General features: G+C 44.2%; 1 protein-coding gene across 4 annotated transcripts in view; it reads left to right on the forward strand.

Moving 5' to 3' along the window:
- The window catches only part of ULK1 (unc-51 like autophagy activating kinase 1), a 77,146-nt gene that overhangs the window by 25,159 nt on the left and 37,243 nt on the right, over nt 1-14,744 (forward strand). For all 4 annotated transcript variants that reach the window (XM_053959224.1, XM_053959223.1, XM_053959226.1 and 1 more), the window contains exons 8-11: nt 766-839; nt 3,305-3,406; nt 10,637-10,695; nt 14,413-14,495. In XM_053959224.1, coding sequence (XP_053815199.1) covers nt 766-839; nt 3,305-3,406; nt 10,637-10,695; nt 14,413-14,495 — 318 coding nt within the window. The remainder of the gene's footprint in view (nt 1-765; nt 840-3,304; nt 3,407-10,636; nt 10,696-14,412; nt 14,496-14,744) is intronic.

The raw sequence follows: 14,744 nt of genomic DNA on the forward strand, positions 1-14,744 counted from the left end.
CCCTGAGGAGTACATGGTCCAGGGAGAACCTGCCTGTACCAGTTCATTAGTGACAGATGACAGTGTAAACAGCTGTGTCAATGTCCTAGCTTGAAATATCTGGTAACCTTGAGAGAACATCTCAGTGTCATATGATCAGATGCTAAGTAACCTGCAGAGGTAATTCCCCTTGGTATTCCTTGTTGCTGGCTCTTCTACTTGCTCAGTGAACTGTGGCTCAGTTATCTGTCCTAGTGCTGGAGTTAGCACTGTTGTACCTTTCTAAAGGAACAGAACAAGACTCATTTTGGTAGGGCTGGTCTAGAAATGTGGGTAGTGGTGAGTAGTGGTTCCTCCTGGATGTGTTTCACATTACAGCCTTTTCAATGGAGGGCAATTTTCAGTTCCCCAAATGAAAGGCTGAGACAGCAGCAGATGAACTGGTTGTTTATGAACTGGCACATTTTCACTGAAGCCAGGAGAGCCTTCCCAGCTGACTTTCAGAGTGCAGGCAAATTGGTACTGATCCCTGCAAAAGGGATGGGAGTTTGTTCATCTGAGTACTGTTGGGGCTTGGTCTGTCCTTTTGTAGTGTCTGTACTGTGCATTAATAACTAGCACAAGGATGCTGCTGCTCAAGAAGAGCTGTCAACATCTTACTAAGATGGGATAGAGGCTGAAAAAATTGATGGGAAGTGAAGGTAAAGTAGGAAGAATCAACTGGAGAAGGTGCAGGCTCCCTAGAGCTGGTGTCTGCTCCTGACCTACCTCTGTTTCTCTTTGTAGCTGACTTTGGGTTTGCCCGGTACCTGCAGAACAATATGATGGCAGCAACATTGTGTGGTTCACCCATGTACATGGTAAGTGTGATTTTTCTAGAGGATTTTCTGTGTTGTTCTTGCTTTGCTCCCCAAAAGGAAGGCTTTGTTTTTTTCTAGTGTTTTCCCCAGAGGTGAAATTTTATTTACTTGCCAGAAACCAGCTATTACACAGTCCTGAAGTTCTGGCTGCTGGTAATGTCAGACAGCAGGTGCCTGTGTTGTCATGTAACTTCCTGGTGAGATGTGGATAAACCATGCTTTCAGGATGACTGCTTAGACTGAAACTGATGTGTATAAGAAACCAAACTGATCCCTTTTACCCTCTTTGTACTTTCCACTCTGGGATCAGGTTGTGATGAGGTGATCTCTTATTTGTGCTCATGGCAGCAGTCAAGGTCTCGGTGTCACATCAAGTCAGTGAAAGGAAAAATGAGAAAACTAGACAGAAATAAAAATGTCAAAACTAGACTTGTAATAGTTCCTGGGGACGTGGGTGTCGGAGCTCAAAGTAAAAAGATGATGTGAGGCAATTTAGGTTGAAGTTTTTACAGGTGCCCTGGGGTAAAAGGCACCTCATTTTAAACACAGTCTAATCCACTCTTAAGTTTTTTGTCTGTAGTCTTTGGGCAGAGTTAGGCTGGGCTGTGCTACACTGCTAGTCTGTTCCACAGAACTACCTCAAGCAAAACACACTTCCTCTCTCTCCCTTTTTTTGAAGCTTGATGTTTATTTGAACTATGCTATATGTGAAGATGATGTAACTCTCCTCTCTTGTGAGAGTTTCTTGAATTGTCTATTTTTAGTGATACTTTTTCTTTCAGAGTCTCTTGTGAAAGTAATTGAAAACACCCAGCTTATTTTCTGAAAGGGCTGAAGGAAACTAATGATGTTTTTTCCTATTTGTTTTTTATTCTTATTTTAAACAACACTGGATGTTACAAGAAATCTCAATGTTTCATATTGTTCTCTGTTTATTGATGGGTTTGAAGGAAGATGGGAAGGGAGGGTTCAGTTGGGATTTAAGGAGGGTTTTGGGGTCTTTCCCTACTGCTATTGTAGGTCTTGTGCAGGAGCCCTGGGAGCATCTGCTGGCAAGGCAGGACTTTGTTCCCTGCTTTAGCTCACAGCCTATTGCTGCTTTATTTCATTTTGCTCTTTTGAAAAAACAGAAAGTTATTTTATCCCTACCAAAAGGAGCTTTATGTCTGAACCCCAGTATGATCCATGCCATGGCAAGACTTGAAATCTCCTTGTCCAGTACTTGTCCTGCTGCTTTGGCTTTTTTTGGTGTCATGCATCCTTCCCTTAGGGACAGACCAAGCTCCTGTCCACAGTTTACTTGTTGCCATTTTTTTTCCATTACGTGTGGCCTTTATTTCTAACAGAGCTAAAAAATTGATCCTGTTCCATGCTGGCAGCACTGCAATGAAATCTGTAGTTAAAAACATGTGGGATTAGCCAGGCTGCCCTCCTGTCCCTCCTCTGCTGCTGCTCCTGAGGCTCTGCCTGCTGAGCCAGGGGCTCTGGGGACTTGCACTGTCTTCAGCTTCTGGAACCAGCCTGGGAGAGGGAGCAGCTGAGGGCACAATGTGGGATTAGAATCCAGAGTCTGAGGCACAGCAGGGCTCAAGCTGTTGGACTGGAACACTGCCTTTGAGCCCAAACTGTGACCTTGGCACCAGGCCCTGGAGCTTCAATAATGTGCTGCCATCTTGGGCTAAATGAGGGATGTGCCCAAGTGATGCAGCTCAGGATGGAGGCTGGAGTTTACCTGTGCACTGGGAGCCTTTGCTGCTCTTGGTCTTGCTCCTTGCTTTGGTTGAGAAGATCTGTTTGTGATTTCAGTGGGGTTTCTTCTGGTGGATTCATCAGAAAATGGGAGAAGGGGAAGTACTGAGTTTACCCAAAATACACAATATTAGTGTTGCCCTGATTTTTAAAAGTGTTACGTTTTCTTTTATAGTTCTTTTGAAAGTTTTAAAGTTCTCATAAAACTTCTTTAACCTTCTGATAATGTTTACATATTTCTACTAGAGTTCTCATGCACTGTTCATGTAAATAATGATTGTTTTACATTCTTCTTTGTGAGAGGAGAGAATTAATAAACTTAGTTTGACCAGTGTGGTTGGAGAGGTGGTAATTCCATCCTCCAATCCACAGTCACCTTCAGAATTCTATAAATACCAGATGTTTAAATAAAACTTAGTCTTTTTCTCTTTTGAACTTACCAAGCTTCTGTGTACTTATTTTGTGTCCAATAGCAACGTATTAGAATGTATTTTTGTCTTCTGAATGAACGTCTATGCTTCCCCCACTTAAATAAGGAAGTGGCCCTTTCAGTATAGTGTTACAGTCTTATTGGGAGTAAACTTCCATGCTTATTGGGGAATCTAAGCTCAAGAGGCTTTATAGCATAATAGTGACTTATCTCTTGGAGTTGCTAAAAAAAAAAACCACCAAATCTACTTCTTTTTATAAAGAAATCTCCCTTCTCTCTCCAAAAGGCACCAGAAGTCATTATGTCACAACACTACGATGCCAAAGCTGACCTCTGGAGTATAGGAACCATCATTTATCAGTGTCTAACAGGAAAGGCTCCCTTTCAGGTGAGTTGTTTAGATTTGATGTTTATGACTCTCTCCTGCTTTTTTTATCTTATCTTTTCCTTCTAATCTGGTTACTCTAAGGCTTCTGTCATCTCTAATATCAACTCCTGTAGATCCAGCCTCATGAAGGTTGACTTAACACCTTGACAGTGTTGTGCTTTGTTGTAATTCTGCTTGTGTTATTGGAATATGACTCTTCTCTGGGCTGTCTCTCATTAAAACGTATTTCCCAGTTATAAGAGCTTAAGAAGGGTCACTTATTGAGAAAATTACCATGAATCAGTTAAAGCAGTGGGGATTTTTTAGGCCTACGCTTAGAAAATCAGTTTCTATTTACAGCTGTAGTCAGTGTATAATTTATAATTATAATTCTATTGGCTATAGAAGGACTATAAGAAAGATTGTAATTGCAAGTTAATGTTCAGGATGATTTGGTGGTAAGTAGTGTATTGCAGCTAAATCAACTTTGTTTTCAGAGCAATTAAATAGGATAATACCAAAAGGTTCTTATCTGTCATCTCATAGCAGTCTCTTCCAGCCTGAAATGTTTATGTTCATCAGATCCAAGCCCCTCCAAATATAACACAGCCTGTAAAGCTCCACCCTGTACTTAATGCCATGACTTCTGGATGAGCTACAGCATATCCTTTGTGAACAGCATTCTCTGATTTTTTTTTTTTTGAATGGTGGAGAATTCACCACAGCCTTACTTCTGTTGCTTCAGAATTACTTCACTTATTTTTCATCATCTATAGCTGGAATTCATCTAGACTCAGTGTATTTTTTTCATTAGCCACACTGTGTGCTACTTTACTTCTTCCATCTCTGAATGAGATCAACAGACTCTCCCTTGAAATTACTCTTTCAACGTACTGTATTTGTCAGATTTTTCCCCTTGCTTTCTGGACCTCTCTTCTTATGTCCTGACATCCCTTTATCCTGATTCCCTAACAAAACAAAATGAGAAAAACCCCCAACAAACCCCCAAAAGTGAATAAAAAGGAAACAAAAACAAATAGCACAAAAGAAAGTCAGTCAGAGGGAAATTTATGCTCAAGTAATAAGGCACATTTTATGAAGTGAAGGACTTTATGAGCTTTACTTTCACAGCTCTTTAGGATTTCACACAAGACCTGGAATGTTTATGCAGTTACATCATCAGGGAGGATAAAGTGAGTTCTGACTCTCTTGCAGGAAAGAGTGGGCAAATACAGGAGTAAACTAATGGTATGTTTTGGTTTTGTCTAGAGCCAAGAACACTTTTTTCCTTCAGGGTAATTTTTTCCTGCTCCTATAAGAATCTTCCACTCCAATGCTTTATATTCTGTCCACCAGCTTCCACTGTATTTAGAGCAAGACTTCATTTCCTTTGCATGTTATTTTTTTTACAAACCTCTACAAAATGCACTGAAACTTTGGAATGGCTTCTGTTTACTGGCTGCATCCACTTGTCATCAGTGCTGGTATCTTTGTTTGAGAGGAGAAAAGGACTGTGAGGATGAAAGAAAATAAGTATTTGTGTGTTAAAAAGAAAATGGAGGGGAGGAGAAAGCAAGCTTTGACTGCATGCATAGGAGAGCCTGGCACAGATTCTCTCTTGTATCTTGGTGCCTTTTAGTCTCTTAAGGCACCTTGATACCTACTCATTCAAATGATTTAATTGCTGTTTAATGTGGTGACTTTATCATAGGGGTTCTTTGTCTCTGATTGAGCCATAGCAATGCCCTGCCTTGGAGTGAGCAGTGAGGGGACACTTCAGTCCCTGCCCAGCAGTTCCTGACCTTGTTTTGTGCTTGTCTCATTAGATAACTCTCTCCCATAAACATCTGTTGGGCTGGGAATGGGGGTTATTGGTCTCTCTATTTCAGTTTTCCCCACACCCTTTCCTCTTTTGGAGGTTGTATTTTGTATTTTGAAAATGCCAGGCCCTGTTTGTGACTGCAGTAGCAGCTGTGGATGTGTTTGATCAGGGGGAGAGAGGAGCTCAGCCCAGATGGTTCTTTGTGCCCCATCTATTTGTTTTGGCCATGTGTGTCACAAATTGCCTTCCAGCTTGAGATGCAGGTGAAAGAAGCCTGTCTAGGGGAAGCTGGTTAAAGGTTAACTGGCTTTCTTTGTTATGACTGTGTTGTAAGAATTTGCTGGTGGTCACTGAGCAGGCAAGAAGCTGGTGTTTACAGGGCTTTTAGGAGAAAAGAGGGGTAGGGGACAGAGGTGATTGGGACACCATGAGTAGGAATGAGTTCTTTTGGGAGGGATGTCTACCAATAGGTGGGAAGAAAACAGGCAGATTGCACACAGTGCCACCAGCAGACCCAGTTGGACAGGGAAGCCAGGAACTGGATTTCTGAGTGAACCTCTTTGGGCTAAATCCTCAGCGTACTTTCCCTCCCAGGCTGGCAAAGACAGCCCCTCTTCTCTGTCTAGCTGAGATTCCCATGGGAATCTGGAGCTGGGTGGCATGGAACATGCTGAGTTTGGGTGCTGTAGCTGCCACTGCCTGAGCCAAGGAGGCACCTTCAGGAAGATGCCAGCAAAAAGGACTCCAGTGTTATCTGCAGTGAGGAGGAACGAGCTGCCTAAAAATAAAACAGGGCTTCGGGGAAATGGGTTAGATGGAAAAAAGATCAAATGTGTGGAAAGGCTGAGGCAGCTGTCAATCCTGAAAGTGCTTGTAAATCAAGACAGAGATGTGCATGTGCATGAATGTGATTTCTGGCTGTCTCAGAGTTAAAATTAACTATAGCTGGGTCACCCAAGGCAATTTCCCAGAGCCATTCCTGTCCCTTCCCTGCCTCACTGCACACAGAGAACAAAGAAGCTGCTGATGCTCAGATGTGAACAGTTGGTAGGGTGGCTGGTGAAGCTTTCTTAAGGAGCTTTTTGTATTAAACATCCCCATAAACAAAACAGTGAGACTGCCATAGGGATGAGATTAATGGGATTCATAATCCCTATAAACAGATTTGCTGAGTGCTGTGTTAATGTGGAATTGTTAATTTGCCTTGCCTAATAAGTGGTCTGCACTCATATCTCTGCATTTTTGTCACTGAGGACAGGACTTGAACAGAGCATTTTCCTGCTCCTCCTGACCAGACCTGGGAAGTGCCTTGGGAGTGTAGTAGTTTATTCTTGTCCTTACCTGAGTTGAAAAGTTTGGGACCCCATGCCCACCGTGAGGTGGTGCTGGCTGTGTAAACAAGTGACAACCAGAAGCAAAGCTGGAGGCAAGAGAAGAAAGATTTACACAAGGTCTAAAACAATCCAAAATCAATCTAGTCCTTGTCAGATGGTCTTTTAAATATGATTAGTTAAATGACCTCAATCTCCTCTTTCTTTTTTTTTTTTTTTCCTGTGTGGGAGGAATCACACTAATATTTCTGGTGGCTTCTGTTGTGTGACCCCTTTTAAATCTTGGTGAGCAGACATCCCACTGAGCACATGCAGGTTGTGTCAGAGCTGGCTCTGGCAGTGGCAATGGGACATCAGATCCTGCTAAACACTACGAAACCTGGTTGTCTGCTGTCTGAGCCTTTGCAGGAATCTTGAGCTTTCTAAGGACATGGTGCCCTGTGTCTGGGGGAGAGTGAGCCAAAGAGCAGGGAAGTGACAAGAGAATTAATGCAAGTTTTTCTGCCTGGTCTGGCAGCTCTGAAAGAGTTAACCTGCCTGTGTATGTTCTCACCCCAGATAGCTGTTAGGTGAAAAATTAAATTCTAAGTCTGGTGTACCAAGTTCACTGCTTTAATTCTGAGTTAATTCTGTCTGCATAAGTACTGGGATTATGTATCACTTACAGCAACTTCTATGTTGTGAAATGGCCTTGAGGAACACCAGGAAAGGCTGGGGTTTATGCCAAGAATTTGAACCCATGGTATATTTGTTAGGCAGCTTGCTCTTCTGTTCCCAGCTCTGTTCCTTTGGAGTGTTCTGTGTCCATGGGGACAGGAATTCCTGGAACTGGTGGGTAATTCTGCTGAGACTGGGCGCAGTGATTGACTTGTTGCTGGAACACTGGCTTTTGGACCAGTCAGTGGAACACTGGCTTTTGGACCAGTGCTTGTGGGTCTTACCATGCTCTGTTGGCAGTAGAGAGAAATCCACGGACTCCTAACGAAAAGGTTCGGGGGGTGGGTTTTTTGTTTGCTTGTTTCTGGTCCTTGCGCTTTCAAGTCCTCTGAATGCCAGCCACTTAGTTGTGGGAGTCTTAAAATATCAGACAGTATTTCCAGTAGGTTTTCAAGATTTTCCCTAGAGCTGCTGAGCTAGAAACAACATTACTTATTTTTTCTTTCTAACATAACCGAATCCCCTTTCTTCACCTCTAAATCCCCAAGGAATGGGCTCAAAGAGCAGGGCAATACCATACACCTGCTATGGAGTGTTGAATAGACAGAGCTCTTCAGGGAAGGTGTGAAAGTCTCTGGCCCTCTTCTGTCTGAATGTTGGACTTTTGCATCCAGCCATGGCCCAAGCATGACAAATCCACTGCTGAGTGCTTTTGGAAGCACCACCCTGCCTGATTTTCACATGCAATTCACTGCCAGGCAGCCAGCACTGAAGGGGATTTGGCAGGGTTCTGCTGAATGCCTTTGTTGGCTCAACATATTTCCACTGCTGCTCGGGACAAAGTAACAGAGTGGCAGGATTAAATTTGCCCAATTGCCTCTATATATAGAAATGGTAGACAAAACCAAAATGCAGCTGCTCCTAGTGACATGAGAGGGGGACTGAGGGTGTGAACTGACCTGCTGGTGTGCCCTCCTGGCCTTAGGGAAAGCTGAGCTGTTCTGCATCCCTGGTTCTGATAGATGGATGTTGTCCCACAGGCAGAAGTTGGCTCTGTGTACTTTGAATGGTGTGGTTGTTTCTTGCCTCTGGTGTTTTTATCTTGGGCTGGGTGTATCTGCTTGGAAGGCAGATTTCAGTTTAAGTTTTAGCTTCCTAGACAAGGGAATTCAAGTGACATTTTTCCTGTATTACAAACTTGAGTTGGTTTTATTTTCCATGATTCTTAGAGAAGCACTAATTGAAAGGAGAGGTGAGCAAAGTGGCTGAGGGTCCTAGTGCTTTATGAATTGTATGACAGCAAGAGAGCAGTGGACGGCTTACTGGGAGCAGAACTGTGTGACTCAGTCAATTAATAGTGAAGCTGCACGAAGCTGCAGTTGGTTTCACCAAATTAATAGTGATCCATGGCTGTCTGTGCTGGGCACTCACTAGAATGACTCTCTTCCCCTGGTATCTGCACTGGGGACCAGCCTTGAATCACAGGCTCAGGCACAGCCCAAGTGAGGGAGTGTGGTCTGGGAGGGGAGGAGCCTGGCAGCCCGGTAGGGTCCCTGCAGAGCAAGTGGGGATGGTACTGAGACAGCCAAATGTGGAGGAACAGCATCCCTACAGAGACATCTCTTGAATTTGTACAAAGAGGAGGAAAACTTCATTGAGAACTTTGTTTCTGTCCAAGCCAGTGCTTAGAAACCTTCTCTAATGAACTGGTCTTCCTATATGTGCTGCATTGAATATGCTCTCTATTGCCAGGAAAATTTCTAACAAAACAGTGTTTGAAGTAGATCAGAGCTTCATTGTATTTGTGAAACAATTGAGCTGTTGCAACAGGAAATGACCAGAGCAAACAGCCAAGGCTTATATCTCTCTGAAGTGAATGAGCTCTTACCTCCCTGGGCTGGAGTTCTGCCCCTCCTTTTTCTTTGTCAGGAATATTCGTCATCACTCTGGGCGATGTGGCCAGGCCGTTTGGTGCAGTGTGTATGCTTGCCTCCCTGAAGTTTGCCAATTATTAATCTAATTACATTCCAAGACCTGCCAGGGGAAGGTGTAAAATGGAGTTTTCCTGAATCAAATTGACTGGCAGCAGTTGGAAATTATGATGTAGTTTGACATCTGTCTAACAAGGTGCTCTGCTTTAATTTTGATGTTCTTTTGGTGTAGCTTCTGTTCATAAGGCTGTGTAAAAAACACTGCCCTGATGAGTACTACACAAGTGTGTTGATACTATCAGCTTTTGAGACTGCCTTTGGTTTCTTTTGAGGTTTTTTTACTGAGCTCTCAGTTATCCTTAATTTTCATCTTCAGCCAGAGGGGAGTAGGTGATGTTGAAACAGCATCTTATGTGGCTGCTTTTCCAGCCATACAGTGTTAGTGGTATTTTGATGGCCATCTGCAGATTGGCCTGTCTGATTTGCCATTTTAAGCATCTTAATTGACCTTAAATGCTTCTAATTTAGAAATAGAAGTAGGTGGAAGGCTCAAGGGGTTTTTGAGCCTGCCCTGAACATCAGGAGAAGCTGCCTGTAGCCTCCTCATTCACACTTTCCTACACACTCTGCTGCACTAATAATTGATTGCAGATGAATCCCTCTGATCTTCCTGCCCTGTTTATGTGCCTTCATGTCTGTGTTGTGCCAGCCAGCCTGCTCTGCCTTTAATAAAGCAACTTTGCCTAAACAGAAAAGCTTGAAACACTAGGGTTAATTTACTGGCCTGTATTATTCATTGCATGAACACAAGTGGAGAATTTATATTAGGGGATTTTTATGTGTCTGTGCTTGTCTAGTGGTGATTTTATTTTTAACCTCAGCTTTAAACCTCTTGTGCCTAGCCCCCACCTTTTTTTTAATCCCATCTCTCAGAATTTGGACTCTTGTCATCATCATCCCCCACAGTTGTGTTTATTACTGCACAAATAAAATAGGAGCTGTGGCTTGAGACCTTCTGGCTTCCTGGAACTAAAGAAGAAAATCCTAATTCAGTTGCTGTTTCTCCATGTTCCTAGCCTCTTCACAGATCCCTTGCCCATCAACAGGCTCTCTGCCCCTTTTCTAAATGCCCTGCAGCATTAATCCATGTTCTCAGCAGGATCTGCCATTCATCATTTGGGACTCTTCATGTCTACAATTATTTAGTCTCCTGGGTGAGGCTATTAGGCCAGCCCAAACCTGAGCATCAGAGCGCCCTGCAGTGAAGCTCAGCCTGTGGAAGGGCAGAGCAGGACAGAACCAGGTCAGGGACAAAAGGGCAGCAGGTTGAAATATTGTATTTTTACTGCAGCACAGGGCTGGCTTTTCAGTCTAAAGCAAGCTGCATTGCCTGTGCTGGTCCAGCAATTAAAAAGTGCCTCTGCTCTTCAGAGCTACAATGAAATAGAAGTACTAATCCCTTTCCTTCATTGTCAACTGCTTCATGTGCTGGTTTCTTTCTCCCCCACAGGCCAGCAGCCCACAGGATCTCCGCCTCTTCTATGAGAAAAACAAGATGCTGATGCCCAAGTAAGAATTTTTCCAGTGTCAATGTTTGTAGGCACTTGTTTACTCTGTGTTTACACCTGTCCTTGCATGCTCCTGGCTTGTCACTTGGGGAGGTGACTAAAATATTTGGCCTCCTGCCTTTCCCCATTCCTGAAGCTAGCAGTGATGTGGCCCAGGGAAAGTCTGATGGCAGCAGATAGTCAGGGTTGGGGTGTTCTGTCTCTCTGCAGACACTGTTCTCCTACATTCCAAAAATTCAGGGTTGTTGGTGATTCCAAGAGCCAGCTAGAGGTCCTGTTCCACACATGGCTCCCCTGAGGCTGAGAGCCTTGGGAGGAACTGAAGGCAATTCTGGGATCGTGCGAGCAGCCAGGCTGCAGCCTCTGCTGTAACCTGCCATACCTGACTGCAGATCACATTCCCATTTCTCACGTGTCAGGGCAGCAACTGCTTGTGTCCATCCTGCTCTTGGGGGAAATACTATAACCTCCCTGGAAATGGACACTGCTGCAGTTTCCAGGGGGAAGAGAGCTGCTCTCATCCCAACGGGGTGTATGTTACCTCTCTGCTCGGTGCTGTGATTTGTCAGGGTATTTTGGTTTTGTTGCTGTGGTCTTTCCTTTTCATTTCTAAGCTCTGAAAGCAGAAGCTCGTGCTGGCTCTGAAAATCTCAGCCTGGTACAGAGACAGGACTGAAGTTCCAGATTATATATCTAAAATCTGGATGGCCCTTTAACCAGCAAGTTAGCTCCCAGTTGGCAGAGCTACTAAAGCAGCTATATATGCAGGAAGTTCATTGGGTTGCTGTATATGGATTTTTCTTTTCCCTTATCAGTTCAGACAGCTCCAAGAGATAACTGGAAGGAGCTGTCAAGAAGCTGGAGCTCTTATCAGTGACTTGTGATATGCAGTTAATTTCCCCAGATCAAAAAAGGAAGTAATTAAAGGGAGAAGGCACAAATTTCTACTAGGATTACCTCTGGTAGAACCCGGACTGGACCAGATGGTGTGATGGAGTAAAACACCTGAAAATAAACAATTTAAAGCAAAAATGTTACTGCATAGTTGGAGCCTGTCTGTGTGAGCAGAAAGTAAAGCTTCTGTTTTTCCTACACAGCCCAAAACATGGCTGCTCACCTTTGAGGTAGCTCCTCTTACTAAATGAGAAATTAATCCATAAAACCAAGTTTTGTGTTGATCTCAGTGCCCTGCTGTTGTTTGGCACATGGTGCAGGGAAGGGCAGAAATTGAACTCAGCTGTAAGAGGAGAGCATGTCTGTTCTTGTAGGGATTAGTCCTTTGAGTCCTTTGCAGTCTGCATTTGCCATTTTCACTTATCTGCACTTTTGATCTACCGAATTCTTCCAAAATTCAGATCCAAGCTGATTGTTTTTCTCACTGTGGAAGTCAGATCTGAGGTGGCCTTTGTGTAAATGGCAATTCCCTCTTTCCGAAGTCGTGTCTCTTTAGCATGGGCTGCAATCTGTGCTATTCCTGAGTAAACATGAATAAACTCCTTGAGTGCCCTGCCAGCACAGGATGAAACACAAAACTACTCCAGAGACCTCTTTCTCAGACTGCAGCAGTGCCAGGATTTGGTTTCATTTTCCTTGGGACTATGCAGGCTGGCACACACTTCCTTTCCATGGCCAGGGAAAGTGTTTTGGCTTGGGAACAGAGTGGGGAAGCAGTCCCTGGCTGCACTGCTGCTGCTGACAGGTGAGGAGATGCTGTTCTGAGCATTCTGGGGAGCCCATGGCAGCAGAAGCCTGAAGGCTTCACAATTTTAATAGTGCTGATCTAAATAATGAACATTCATTGTGCTGGTTTGCATAGCAAAGTACATCCAGGTCATGGGGGCAAGGAGGCAGATTTGTTGCTTATGTTTAAAAAGATGGCCCTAGAAAATGATACTGAAGGGTAGCAATGCTTGATGCTTTGGACATGGGAGGTAAGAGGAGACAAACAGGCTGTTAATCTGCATCCTCTTCACCTGTGTTGTGCCAGCTGAAGTCTATGAGTTGATGTACCTGTTTCTTGGCTTTAAAACCAAGGTTAAAGTCATAGCTGGGAAATGGACTCATTTTGAATGAGAGCTTTATGTGTCACAGATAAATAAATGATGATGATAACACTGCAGGGCTGCAGGACTCCAGCACTAATGCATTTTTCAGGAGGCTGCTTGCTCTGGTATCTTTGGGTTATTCCATTACACAGTGTGCTTCCAAGGGACACCTCTTTTGATGGGAGGCTCAATTTGAGTCTCAGTCCATCTGCATCCCTTCCAGAGTCCTGGTGGCCTCCTCCTGTGTCAACCTGAGAAGGTGCACAAAACCATTTTAGGGATGGAAAAGCAACTCCTCCAGTACACACAAGGATGAAGGATGCTTGCCATCATTCTCGGATCTTGGAATCACTGGGTTCAAATTCCTGCCCCAGCAAGGCCTAGGGCTTCACAGAGAAATAACTGGGTGGTACTGAAATGTGTAACATGTACCTTGCCTGCCATCTCCTGCTTCTCTGGACAGGAGTCTGGTGCTAGCCAGCACCTTTTTTTCTCCTCACTGTTTTTGAGCTAGCTTCTATTTTACCCCTGTCTGTGGTAGGGTGTGTTGGTGGAGATGATAAAGGAAGGGTTTTTCCTCCCAGCATTGGTCAGGCTTGGCCTCAGGGCAGTGACTGATGCCAGAGCCACTGAGAGCTAAAATTACTGTGCTGGGCACACAAGTCATTACCTCAGCTGACCCAGCATGGGGAGAGGGGAAATCCTGGCAGAGTGTGGGGGCCATGCTGGGAACAGCCATGATAAACAGAATTAATACTGAGGGGAGCTGCAACCACCCACGCTTCTCTAGGAGAGCTCTGCCCCAGCCCAAAGCCCCCAGCAGCACTTCTGGGGATGGAGGGAAGTCAGCAGAGCTGAATCCACTTATGCAAGAGCTGAACTCTGCTTTCCTTGACTTAATCCATTCATTTATTCCCTGCATTTTTCAATCTACTGGGGTTATGAAAAGCTGCCCTGGCCTCTCCCCCATCTGCTTGTGGGGTGAGGGAGAGCACAGTGCTTTACCAGCTCTTTTGTGCTTCAAAGGCTGTTGAAAAGAATATTTTCTTCCTAACTATGCTGAAAAGTGAGGTAATAAGTGCACAAATTTTAGCTTGCTGAGGTGGCAGTTGCTCACATCTTAGTGGCCTTTGATTAATCTATGCTATATGTCAAGGAAGCAAATAGCAAAAGGTTACTTGCTAGTCTTTCATAAGCTGCACTGAAAAATAAATGCCTTAATAAAATGGTAGTAATTGGTGATACATTTCACCACTAGTGCCTTAATTGGAAGCTTCCCTTTGGAAATTGCTTTGTTCTAGTGATCTTATTCCCATTAGAGCAAGCAGGAGTGATTTTATTTATTATGTGTGAAATACTGCAAGTGGAATTAGCCAAGCTAATCTGGCTTAGCTGAGCACCAGAGGGATGACACTGTTAAGGGAAGGATCTGCAGGTGCTCATGGGAGAGGCCACTGAAGCAAAATTAGCTGTAGCCTGCCAATGGCAGTAGGGAGTGAAAGCCAGAGACTCAAATAAAGACATTTCTGATCAGCCTCCCTCCAGTGAGCTCCTGGTGTTCCTGGCCCAGCAGGCATGGAGTGAGTTTGCATTTGCCAGTTGCCTTCCTGAATATGTAAAAGCAGTTTAAGTAGACCACAAGTCTCTTATTTTGCTTTTGTTTTCAATCCTAGCATCCCCAGGGAGACATCAAGCCACCTGAGGCAGCTCCTGCTGGGCCTCTTGCAGCGTAACCATAAGGACCGCATGGACTTTGGTAAGGCCTCCTTCCAGTTGGAGTTCTGCTGCCTGTCCCTGTGTCTTCTGGCACTGCACAAGCCTCTCTGCTTTTGGCTGGTGCTAGGAGAAGCATCCACACACCTGGATTTTACTTGTGCCTGGAGGGCTGTATAATCTTGGGGATTTTAGTTTATGTGCTGGAAAGATCAGTGCTGATTCCAGTACAATTTTGTAAACCAAGGAGACTTGGCACATTTTCAGCGTATGTTTGTTACTTGCATTCCTG

The sequence above is a fragment of the Vidua chalybeata genome, chromosome 18, assembly GCF_026979565.1.
Source record: "Vidua chalybeata isolate OUT-0048 chromosome 18, bVidCha1 merged haplotype, whole genome shotgun sequence".
Lineage (NCBI taxonomy): Eukaryota > Metazoa > Chordata > Aves > Passeriformes > Viduidae > Vidua > Vidua chalybeata.